Consider the following 12,788-nt stretch of genomic DNA (forward strand, 5'->3'; position numbering starts at 1 on the left):
CTCTTCTGAAATTCTAGGTTTTATTTTACAGTAACATGCAGAATCCTTACACTATTTAAAATAAAATAACTGAGGCATAGAGCAGTGATGCGACTTAAACAATGTCACCTAGCAGGGCAGTGGCAAATCCTGGAATAAAACACAAGTCTCCCAAGTCTCAGTCCAGTGGTCTACACATTGGGTCACACTGTCTGTCCTATTGTGTAGCAATAGCCTATACCAGTAACTACAACAAGCTGTTACCCTCTTATTTCCATGTTCTTATCAGTGAAGTGCTTTGGGGACCACCAATGATTCATCTGGGAATCAATGGCACATATTTTACCCCACTCTCACCAAGAATGCAATTTAAAAAGTCATTCAAATCAATTTTCCACAAGGTAATCATTGTCTGCAAGTAACAAAACTCTACAATACTTCTTTTTCTCTACATACTAGTCTCAAAAGGTAAGAATGATTTCCTCACTATAATGAAAATGTGATGCATTTGAAAATTAATTTTTACATAATATTTATAAAAATTTTAAGTTCACTGGCTGTAGCAGCCATCTTTAAATATAATCTTTTTTAGCACAAGCAAGTGGAAGAATTGCTTCATACCTTCCCAATTTATAGATTAAGCCTAATGGGTACTCTGTACTGAGGCATACTTAGAACCAGATGCAAAGGATCACGGATTTCAGCTTAAATATTCCCGTTGAATTCAGTCAACCTTAGATCAAGCCCTTAAGGAACAATTACTTTTCATTAACCCAATTATTACAGAAAGATATTCGATATGGAAGAAGAAAATTTAGTGGAAAAACAGCACCATGCTACTTTACAAAGATAACTGATAATAAGGCTGTAAAGGTGAAAACCCAAGTTTTGAATAATTTCCTGAATGTTATTTTAAAAAATATTTACATACCTTTGCTATCCTGTCAGCTGTTTCTTTACAGAACTGAGTTGGATTATCAAAATGTTGGATTAGATGAGGCAGTAAGCACAAGATGTTAAGAGGAAATCCTACAAACAAACAAGTGGCGCTGAAGTTATGTGAACAAACAACTAACTTGAAATATTTTTAAAAAACATGATCTCTGTAACCAAAACTGCTTTATGATTTAAGATGGAAGTAGAATGATCACCCAATCAGATAAATAAAATTACTACATAACTCAATACTTTTATTCAACACATTGTCTAAGAGACTATGCCAAGGTTTAGAATAGTACTGAATCAAGGCCACTATGAATATCTTTAGAAGCAAAAAACTAACACATATTCTTTCTCACTTTGGAAACAAATTTATTATAATGTAATATACCATTCCAATCTTCCAGTAGGTTCCATACCATCTCTTTGCACTGTGCCCATAGATAAATTATAATCATCATTTACATATCCCAATAATGCTGAGGATTTACATTTGCTCTTCACTGGCAGATATATCACTATTGATTTTAGTGCCAAAGACTTTTTTCAGTTAACCTACTACCAAAATTCAATATTATTATGTATAACTTGATAAACGTTTACCTGCTAATTGGGAGGGATCAACCAATGTATGCTTGGAGACTGTAATGAGTTTACTGAGGAGATGAACTGTCATTTCCTGTGTAGACACTGAGGTAAAGCCCTTAAGGAAGAGCTGCTGAAGGCCTGGAAAATTATTCCATTTCAATTTACTCTGCATATTTTCTATCTTCTCCCGACTCTCTGATTTATCCAGAGGCAAGTGAATAAGCAGTTTGTTCAGCAGCCTCAGAGCCAGGAGGTATTCATATTCATAATCTGATTCTAGCAAGGATGCTGCTATCCAAAATATGGTGGCCATTAGGTTGATAGGATCAGTAGTGGGCTGCACATCACACGTTCCTCCCTCCCTCAGAGAAGAAAGGCTTCTAGTCCTTGCTAAGCTTCCACCATGATTTATTCTTCCATCCATTATATCCAGTGTGTTACTCCGTCGACGGTCCCCTCTCCGGTCCCCAATTAAACTCAGTCTCAAAGAGTTACTCCTTGCATTGCTGTAATATCCCAAATAATTGCCACTACTAATAGGACTTGTGCTTAGATTTATCTGTCCAGTGCTTTTTCTGTTAGCTGCATACTTGTTTCCCATTACAGGATCATGATAAGAGGTTCTAAAATAAAAACAATGAAATATATTATTGCATGTAAAATATCAGATCATCAGTAACATACATACTAAAAAATAAGGGGTCCGAAACTCAATCCTACAGAGTATAATTCACTATCAGCAAGTTTCAGGAAACACTTGTGTGATAAAGTCATCCTCGGAGAGAGGGTGACTTGCCTTGTTACTTTAACACCATAACTACAGAAAAATGTTTTCTGGATATAAGAAATTACCAGGTAAGAAAGGTAAGACAGTTAACCAGAGATCTAGTATAATTAGACATATTGGTCAAAAATTTTTTTTAAAAATTGTGGTCTTGGAATGAAGAGTTGGCATTCCCATCTATTTCCTTAGAGATGAGGAAAGAGAAGGAACTAAGAAATGGAGTTATTTACATACCTTTATATTTCTACTAGGCTGGGTCTACACTTGCCTCCAACTTTGAAGGGGGAATGCTAATCAGGGTGATAGGAGATTGCTAATGAAGTGCTGCGGTGAATATGCAGCACTTCATTAGGCTAATTCTGCCCCCACGGCAACTTCAAAGTGTCAAACTTCGAAGTGCTGGCATGCATGTAGCTGCGGGCACTTCACTTCAAAGTGCCTTTACTACTCAAAATTTTGGGGACACTTCAAAGTTGCCGCAGGGGAGAATTAGCCTAATGAAGTGCTGCATATTCATCACATCACTTCATTAGTAATCTCCCATTGCCTTGATTAACATGCCCCCTTCGAAGTTGAGGGCAAGTGTAGACAAGACCCTAAAGTAGCATCTTAGGCAGATCCATAATTTCAGTACCTTTCACACTGAGACTCGAGCATTTCCTGAAGATTTCGAAATTTACTGGAACCCAGGTTATGTGGATATAGAGTACAAATGCCACATTGTAATTATTAACTTTTGTACTAAGCTTTCATCTATATAGAGAAACCCACTAACCTATGTCATCTTTTGACTAGTGGAGGGGCACATGAGTATGGATTATTTTTTCAGTTTATAGAACTCAATTCCTAATAGCAGTAAAGTAGGCACATGTATTAGATCCTAAAATACATCTCAAACACCTTATCTCATCCCAGAAATTCTATTCCTTGTAATACAGGCCTTAAGCAGACAGCTTGAGTAAAATAACCTAAATAGAAAATGCCCCAAAAGCTCAATAAACTTTTGAGCTTTGCCAGACAACTGGAGAAAGCAAATACCAATCGGAGTCTTCTACTGACAGTGCTTTATAATCAGCTTCTAAAATCTGGGACTGAGGGCCTGTACCTGTGAAGTACTGAACATTCTCAGCTTCCCTCATGGTCAGTGTTCAATGCTGAGAAGTATGGAGGTTGATTTCAAATGCCAGAATTAAACACAAAGACAGGTAGTTTCTGAAGTATCCAAGATCCCAACTACATAGAGCTTACTCTTAGAACAGTATCCAGAAACCAAACGGAAGTTCATTTTGACTGCAGATCATATTTCATGCATCAGGTATCTAACGCTATATGGATAGCTGCATTCAGCACTAGATGAAGTTTTTAAGTTTTATTCAAGAGGACACCATTCAGTAATTCAATTTTGATATGAAAAAAACAAGAATAACTATCAAGAGCCTTATGTGAAAGGAACACTTGTGGCATAATATATAATTATGCTTGTCCAGACTAATTTTCTTTTAAAAATCAGCAAGTCCTTGGGGATAGGAGGGAACCATAATTTTTACATTTTAATTTTTCTACTCTGCTCTTGGATACAAGATGAAAATTTTTTGAAAGTTGGATAATAATCTGTTGATCCAGTTTTGTGGAAGAAAAAATCGCAGCCTTCAATTTACACTTAAAAACAGAAGCAACATATCTGGAATGCTGAGTATGCAGCTCTAATTGAGATCTAATAGCTGCTGTGTTTGAATAAATTAAAAATTATTGTAATCCTAAAAGAAATAATAACCTACCATGTTATAGTAATTTTCTTCAAGTGATCATATAACACTTTCCAAAATCAGTATCATTATTTACATTTTATAGATGGGGAAACTGACGTGCATAGATGTATAGGCATTTATCCTAAAATATGTTGAATGCCCTCATTTCCACTGAAGTTAATCAGAACTGAAGAAACTCAATTGTTCTCAGAATTTTAAGTCCAATACTTCAGCAGCCAAGAATTCGATTCACAAATTGTCAGTATTAATAAAAAAAAACGCACTGATTTATAACTCCATAATTTGCTTTACTACCTAGCAGTTGACAAAGTAAGGCGTGACTGAGGTTAGTTTCTGGAAATTTGACTAAGGACGCAGAGATTAACATCTGAAAAAAGCATGCTGGCCTTGTGTTAAATCCAATCTGAAATGATAAACATTTTGACTATATGAGCAGTAAGCAACTAACAGTTCCCATGCAAACTATTGTTTGACTAGTACAAGTACTTACCGTGAAAGTGCAGAAATAAAATCATAATGCTTCATGGTTTCAGCCAATGTATCAATGGCAGATTCCAGAGTGAGAAGTAGCTCTATGACAAAACCCTGGAAAAGAAGAGAATCAAGGTTATGGTATGGTATGTACAAAAGTGAAAAGTGCATAGGACCTCAATTGGTGAAATAAAAATAGAACAAAATATTATGGAATGATTCATAACTTCTTGATATAATTACACCATGGTCCTAAAGCTGCATAACTCAAATTAATGTTGTAAAATCAGCGTAAAACAAAGAACAGTATACAAGTTGATTTTAAACTCTCAATGACATAATCATGCATTTAGTTGTCTTGTATTCTCTGGTACAGAATCTTTCACAAGGTAACTACCAAGTTCCATTATTCTATATACTTTATGACTCAATTCCTCTTTTTATGGTTTGACTATGACTGTTAATTTCTTTTGCAGTAGTAACAGAGAGGAAGCCGTGCTAGTCTATACACTATCAAAACAAAAAGCAGTCAAGTAGCACTTTAAAGACTAGCAAAATGGTTTATTAGGTGAGCTTTCGTGAGACAGACCCACTTCTTCAGACCATAGCCGGTCTGAAGAAGTGGGTCTGTCCCACGAAAGCTCACCTAATACACCATTTTGCTAGTCTTTAAAGTGCTACTTGACTGCTTTTTGTTCTTTTGCGGTATGTGACAAAGGATGCACTGTAAGGATACAATGCATTGCTGTTAAATCTACATATGAGAACACATAAAAATAGTTGTTTTTTCTTGAATATTATATTGATTTATTTTAACTTACTTCAGGCATATTTTGAATTACAAAAAAGTATGGGTGCTGCCAGGAAGCAGATTGTTTCTCTGGAGATATCTAGCACAGTCTGCGGAGTCTCAGAGTAAGTGTTTGGAAAATGCTGGTTGCCTTTGAAAAAGGGCTGAGCAGAAACTTTTTTTTTTCTGTTGTTCAGAGGTGAAAATTGAAAGTATTACAGCTATTAACCAGATACCAGTCAAATCACATTTAATACCTATTTCCACTTTATATAAGGAGAAAAGTGCAGCTGAGCCCATCATACTGCTTTTATCTTTTATTATGATATTAAAATAGAACTAACATGTCATTTAAATATGTTTTGCTTGCTTAACAAAATGGAAAATTTGTAAGTGAGATGGCTGCAGTGATGAAAAAATAAGAAAATATGCAAATACCTGTGCGTCTTCTCCTGCATCACCTACAGTTTCTACAAGCCTGGAGAGAATGTCAGAAAGAGTGGATGCAGAAAGAGGCTGTTTCAGAGCCCTGAAAATCTGAAATGATCTCCCAGCATAGTGTCGAGAGGAACAAGAAAGTGCAGTTTGCAAAGCAAGTTCACTAAGATGGTGCTCCAACTGAAATCCTGCTATGAAAGCAAACAAATGTTGAAGTAACACAGAAGATTTAAAAAAAAAGTTGTATTTATTACATACATTACCAGATTTATTACATACTATTTTATTTCTACTTGCAAGATTAATACAGTCACCGCTGTGTTGGTTTTTAAGCTAGTTTAATCTACTATTAATTCTCTCTCACACTCTTTGTTGAATTGGAATTTGTCATAACGCTCTATCCAATCATAAACAACTTTACCGTAAACTTAAACAGAAGCATTCAATATTAAATAAGACAGATGGAAAGAGAGAGATTTAAACAGGAAATATCTACAATAAGCCTGTAATATATATTTTAATATATATATTTTTTCTGTTTCTTCAAGCAATATTATGTGGCAAATGCAAGTCTGAACACAAGCTATGAATCTTCTCACATAAAAGTGCAACATTTATTGACTGAAATCAGAATGTCAATGCTTGCAAATCTGTGCATATTTTCTCCAGGAGATGCTCTTATTTATTTCAGAAAGATGTAGAATTTCAATAAAATAAATGTATGCATTCTTTTCTAACATACCTGAATTTGTCTGCTTAAACACAGATACCACGTGTTTTAGAAACACAGTTAACTGCTCTGCACTCTTTATAGTAGAGTTCTTGGATGAAACATCCTCGTGATTCCAAAGCGGCCCTCTTTTCCTAGAAACATAAAACCCAACACATAGCATAAAGGTATAAAACATAACCTATATGATCATTATCCATTTATGCAGTGCTTTGCACCTAGAAGAATTCCAGAAGCTTTTATCAGTGATACATAGTATACTGAAGCACAGATTTCTCTGGAATTAAATATGGCAGTTGCTTAAAAATGCACAGCAACACTATACAACAATGAAGATTAAAAAAACAAAGCAACAGTCATTCTAACTGAAATTGTAGGAAAAATTTAGGTTAGGGGCATGTGTAGTTACCCTGATGACAAGTAATTCCAATTGATGCTACCCATTTATAAAAATATCACAACTCAATGGCACATTACTGTAAAGTTTAGGGCTGTGTGAAAACTTTGCTTTTGGTTTGCATAGTTTCTGCAAACCAAAAATCAATTTTTTTGTCCACTAAATTTTACTTAAGAGTTTTGGGTTTATATGTCCCGCCCTGAAAATCTGTGGATATCCATTTTATGTCCTTGGATCATTTTTGCAGATCGCTGATTGGATGCAGATACAATTTTGTATTCTCATGGGTCTATTCATATCATTCTGAACACAACAAATTATCATGTGAAAACAGGAACCCTTTGAAAATTGCCAGTTTTAAGACTGAACTTTCCCACCAATTCCTACTTCCCCAGTCAATCAGTGGAGAACAAACTCTCTCTTTCTCCATACAAATCCAGGTCTCCACAACAGTCTTCAAGATACTTTCTGATCAGACCTCTAAGTATGTTCTACAGGGATAGATATAGAGCTCTCTTAAGAATGCCACATATTCTGCAGCCCACTAGATCCCAGAATGTGGTTCAATTGTCTTTAAGAAAGCAACTGTGGGTTTGGAGTTGCTAAAGCGACAAGGGGCTTTGGAACCCTGAAAACTTTCCAGAAGGAAAGAGATCTCCAGATCAGTGGGGAGCACACCACTCAATGGCCTTTTTAAGTCTCAGAAGAAGAGAAGCTAAATCAACTATCCTTAGGATGTAGAGAAACTAGATAGGTTTAAAGGCTGTTATATACATGTGACATAAGAAAATATTTAAAATCAGTTCAAGATCTTATTGCTAAGCCAAAGAGAAAAAACAGTAAACTTCATGCCAAATAACATGCCATTGTATGTTTTGACAATACTTGATCTTGAAGCATTACCTTGAGGTAATAAACTCCATGAGTGTTTTCACTTTTTCATCTTGCTCTACCGAAATGTCAACTTCATTGAGGATGGTGTTGTGTAGATGAGAAATGGCAGCACTTGTATTTCCTAAACTGATGCTAGAAGAGGTAGAACTTGAACTAAGCCCTGAGTCTGTCATTGGGGAGGGCTGGTAATCAGGTATAAAATCATTAACACCTGATGAAAGAAAAGCAGTTATGATTATATTACAGTTTGGTATTTTCAGGCTAGACTTAAAAAGTTACAAGTATGATGTACTGATTCTCAAAAGATAGTAATGTTTGTGACTCAGAGGCATAGTCATATTAGCTGTATCTGGAAAAAACACTACTTTGTAAAATACAGCTGGCGTCATGCATCTGACGAAGTGGTGTTTACTCATGAAAGCTTAACCTTATGCTCAGATAAATCTGTTAGTCTTTAAGGTGCCACAAGACTTCTCATTGTTTTGCAGTAATTTTTGTTAGTATTCTAGTGAAGTGATAAGCCAATAGCCCTGCACTTGTAGGCATCACATCCTTAACAAATTAATTCAGCTGTTGAAGTTGAAAGCATTGCAACACATACATGCGTGTAGACTAGAAGTCAAGATGTAGACTGGCTTTTGGATTGAAATGTAATCTGATCACACGTTAATTTAATTATTTAAAATTAATATGTAAGGCTGATTCACCAGTAAATTAGAACTGTTCTGTGCCACGGTGGATACATAAAGTTGCTCTAAAACCAGCTAAATTTGGCTACGGGCACATTTGCTCTTCACATGGGAACCATTTGTGAAATGCAACCTGCATAGCCTGTATACCACCATTCTCCCACGTACTTAGTGTTTTGTGAGACAAGGAACTTAGTCTCATCAAAAAGATACAATCTATTAAGATTATATAAACTTGCTATTTTATTCAATTATCTAACCAGTATTTACTAGACCTATTCTACTGAAAAATTCAAAAAGTATTAGTTATACATGGAATAATTCTAAGATAAGACATTTTATTAAATTATTCAGCTCATTTTAAAAGTTAAACACTTTACTAATATTTTATTTTGCCTAATCCTCCATGAGGGGATAATCTCATTTCCATTTTAAACTTGGAAATAACTAAAAACAGTTTGTTGGCCTTCTCATCCAAGTTCTAATGAACATTTTTTCATGCTACAACCACAATTACATACTGCGCATCTGGTCATTTCTACGCAAGAACCAAAGGACTAGAACGAGAGTGGTTTTATAGATCAGAACTGAGTTGCAATTTGATGAAGTTCACTGGGCAAATTTACATAAAATATACCTGCATATTATTGACTACCAAATTTACACAAGAAATTACAAAGCATTTTTTCTTCATGTGACACAAAACTACACATGATGTACAGCAAAACTGAATTAATATATTGTATGGCAGGTGCTGCCATCTGCTGAAAATACAGTGAACACTTTCATATCTCAAAGCCCCAGGACTGGGAAGTTGCCAGATATTCAAATAGTTTGGATAATATGAACACCTAGCTATGCATAACCTAAAGAAAAACAAGATTAGATATTGACAAACAACAACATATACAGAGAACTTTATTTACCGACAACAGTAGTATTGAACACTGCAAACCTATACTGTATTTATTTGTGTTTACTTCCACTATACTGTACTTATGGAAAACTTAACTAAAATTTACTTATGGTTAAACTGTTAGTTCTTTGAGAGTTCCGGATGATACAATGCCAGATATGAAAGAGCTGACTGTTATATGAAATATCAGGAGTTAACAAAAACTTAATACTTGTTCTCATTTTCTCCAAATCTATGATACAAGCTACAAAAGTACAGCTTCCAAAAAAAGTTTCCAGTGAAATGTAGATTTCTTATATTATATGATCATTACAGATGTTATATGTTTTCTCATATTCTTTGGACAATGTCGAAAGCAGAGGTCATGCTAACATCTTGATTTAATTTTTTGATATTCTATTTAATCACTGGTTCCCAAACTTTTTGGCATCACACCCCCTTTTTGATTTTTGAGAAACGCTCACACACCCACAACCTCTTCTTTATCATCATCCAATCCTCCTTTAACAAAAAAATCAATTTGTAATTTAAAATAAACACAAAAACTTGATATAAAAATGTTATTTACTATTAAAAATCAGCACAAATAGTTTTTCTTGGCCCCTCATGAGTGCCTGGTGCAGCCCCAGTTGGCCAGCTGCCTAAGCCCCATGCCAGCCACCAGAGCTGTCCCTGCCAGCCACCCACTTGCCTCAGACCTGCACTGCTAGAGCTGTCCATCCGAGCCCACGCCGACAAGGCCAGTCACCCGCCCACCCACCAGATGCCGGAGCCAGCCGCCCGTGCTGCCTGGGCCAGCCACCCGCCCCCAGTCTGAGACCCACGCTGCTGGGGTGAGCCATCTACCTGCCTGCCCGAGCCCTGCGCTTCTGGGGTCAGCCACCCACCTGCCAGCTTGAGCCCTGCAATGCTGGGGCCAGACACCTGCGCCCCATGAGTCCTGCAAGCTGGCCAGCCACCTGAACCCTGCAAGCCCCCACCTGAGCCTCTCCCCTCCCACAAAGCCAGGCACAACCAGCCCCCTGCTCTGACTCCAACCCCATCCTCCCTACCTGAGCCAGGCAGCCCCAGCCCACCAACTCCATCCTCCTTCCCCCTGCAACTCACACTCACTCACCTTAGCACATGGGTCTTCGCCAGCTGCCTACTTTTTATAACGGCTGCGCTGGGTTGCTCATGTAAAATGGCAGGGGCTGAGAGCCAGAAGCAAAGCGTGCGTGGAATAATGGGCGGGGGGGGGGGAGCTGGGTTGTCTCACGCCCCCCCAGAATTTCCTCATGCCCCCCCCATAAGGGCACATCCCCCAGTTTGGGAAACCATGTATTAAATCATACAATGGCTTATAAAACAAAGTTTTCATAATTATTACAAAAAAGCAGTTGCTGTTTTTTTCACAGAATCATAGAAGAGTAGGACTGGAAGGGACCTTGAGAGGCCATCGAGTCCAGCCCCCTGCCCTCATGGCAGGACCAAGCACTTTCTAGACCGTCTCTGAAAGCCATCTATCTAACCTCTTCTTAAATAGCTCCAGTGATGGAGATTCTACCACCTCCTTTGGCAATTCGTTCCAGTGTTTGATCACCCTGACAGTTAGGAACTTTTTCCTAATGTCCAACCTGAACCTCCCCTGCTGCAATTTCAGTCCATTGCCTCTTGCTCTAGCCTCAGAGGCAAGGAAGAACAAGTTCCCTCCCTCTGCCTTATGACACCCTTTTAGATACCTGAAAACTGCTATCATGTCCCCACTCAATCTTCTCTTTTCCAAACTAAACAAGCCCAATTCTTTCAGCCTTTGTTCATAGGTCATGTTCTCTAGACATTTGATCATTCTCGTTGCTCTCCTCTGGACCCCCTCCAATTTCTCCACATCCTTCCTGAACTGCGGTGCCCAGAACTGGACACAATACTCCAGCTGAGGCCTAACCAGCGCAGAGTAGAGCGGGAGAATGACTTCTCGTGTCTTGTTCACAACACACCTGTTAGTGCATCCTAGAATCATGTTTGCTTTTTTTGCAACAGCATCACACTGTTGACTCATATTTAGCTTGTGGTCCACTATAACCCCCAGATCCCTTTCTGCTGTACTCATTCGTAGGCAGTCCTTCCCAATTCTGTATGAGTGACACTGATTGTTTCTTCCTAAGTGGAGCACTTTGCATTTGTCCTTGTTAAACTTCACCCTGTTTACCTCAGCCCATTTCTCCAGTTTATCCAGATCCTTGTGAATTATGACCCTATCCTCCAAAGAAGTTGCAACTCCTTCCAGCTTGGTATCATCTGCAAACTTAATAAGTGTACTTTCTATGTCAATATCTAAATCGTTAATGAAGATATTGAACAGAACCGGTCCTAAAACAGACCCCTGCGGAACCCCACTAGTTATACTTTTCCAGCAGGATTGAAAACCATTAATAACTACTCTCTGGGTACGGTTATGCAGCCAGTTGTTCACCCACCTTTACAGTAGCCCCATCTAAGTTGTATTTGAGTAGTTTGTTGATAAGTATATTATGTGAGACCGTGTCAAATGCTTTACTGAAGTCTAGGTATATCACATCCACTGCTTCTCCCTTATCCACAAGGCTCGTTATTCTATCAAAGAAAGCTATTAGATTGGTTTGACATGATCTGTTTTTAACAAAACCATGCTGGCTGTTCCCTATCACCTTACCACCTTCCAATTGCTTGCAGATGATTTCTTTAATGACCTGCTCCATTATCTTTCCTGACACAGAAGTTAAGCTGACTGGCCTGTAGTTTTCCGGGTTATTCTTGTTCCCCTTTTTATAAATGGGTACTATATTTGCCCTTTTCCAGTCTTCTGGAATCTCTCCAGTCTCCCACGATTTACCAAAAATGATTGCTAAAGGCTCAGATACCTCCTCTATCAGCTCCTTGAGGATTCTAGGATGCATTTCATCAGGCCCTGGTGATTTGCAGACATCTAATTTTTCTAAGTAAATTTTGATTTGTTCTTTTCTTATTTCAACTTCTAAGCCTACCCCTTTTCCACTAGCATTCTCTATGTCAGGCATTCCTTCCGATTTCTCAGTGAAGACCGAAACAAAGAAATCATTAAACATCTCTGCCATTACCAAATTCCCTGTTACTGTTCCTCCCTCCTCACTGACCAATGGCTCCACCCTCTCCTTAGTCTTCCTCGTACTACCAATGTATTTGTAAAAAGCCTTCTTGTTTCCCTTTATGCTTGTAGGTAGCTTGAGCTCATTTTGTGCCTTAGTCTTTCTAATCTTGCTCCTCCACGCTCGTGTTGTTTGCCTATATTCGTCCTTTGTAATTTGTCCTAGTTTCCATTTCTTATACGATTCCTTTTTTATTTTGAGATCATGCGAGATCTCCTGGTTAAGCCAAGGCAGTCTTTTGCCATGTTTTCTCTCTTTCCT

At 37.7% G+C, this 12,788-nt stretch overlaps 1 protein-coding gene across 8 annotated transcripts in view; it reads right to left on the bottom strand.

Moving 5' to 3' along the window:
• The window catches only part of FRYL (FRY like transcription coactivator), a 352,830-nt gene that overhangs the window by 68,865 nt on the left and 271,177 nt on the right, over positions 1–12,788 (bottom strand). For 6 of the 8 annotated variants that reach the window (XM_074992742.1, XM_074992743.1, XM_074992741.1 and 3 more), the window contains 6 exons: positions 7,789–7,990; positions 6,501–6,622; positions 5,759–5,949; positions 4,550–4,644; positions 1,522–2,129; positions 911–1,008 (listed from right to left, as the gene is read on the bottom strand). In XM_074992742.1, coding sequence (XP_074848843.1) covers positions 911–1,008; positions 1,522–2,129; positions 4,550–4,644; positions 5,759–5,949; positions 6,501–6,622; positions 7,789–7,990 — 1,316 coding nt within the window. The remainder of the gene's footprint in view (positions 1–910; positions 1,009–1,521; positions 2,130–4,549; positions 4,645–5,758; positions 5,950–6,500; positions 6,623–7,788; positions 7,991–12,788) is intronic. The other 2 variants (XM_074992745.1, XM_074992739.1) reach the window with 1 other exon arrangement.

This window comes from Carettochelys insculpta, chromosome 4 (assembly GCF_033958435.1).
Source record: "Carettochelys insculpta isolate YL-2023 chromosome 4, ASM3395843v1, whole genome shotgun sequence".
Taxonomy (NCBI): domain Eukaryota; kingdom Metazoa; phylum Chordata; order Testudines; family Carettochelyidae; genus Carettochelys; species Carettochelys insculpta.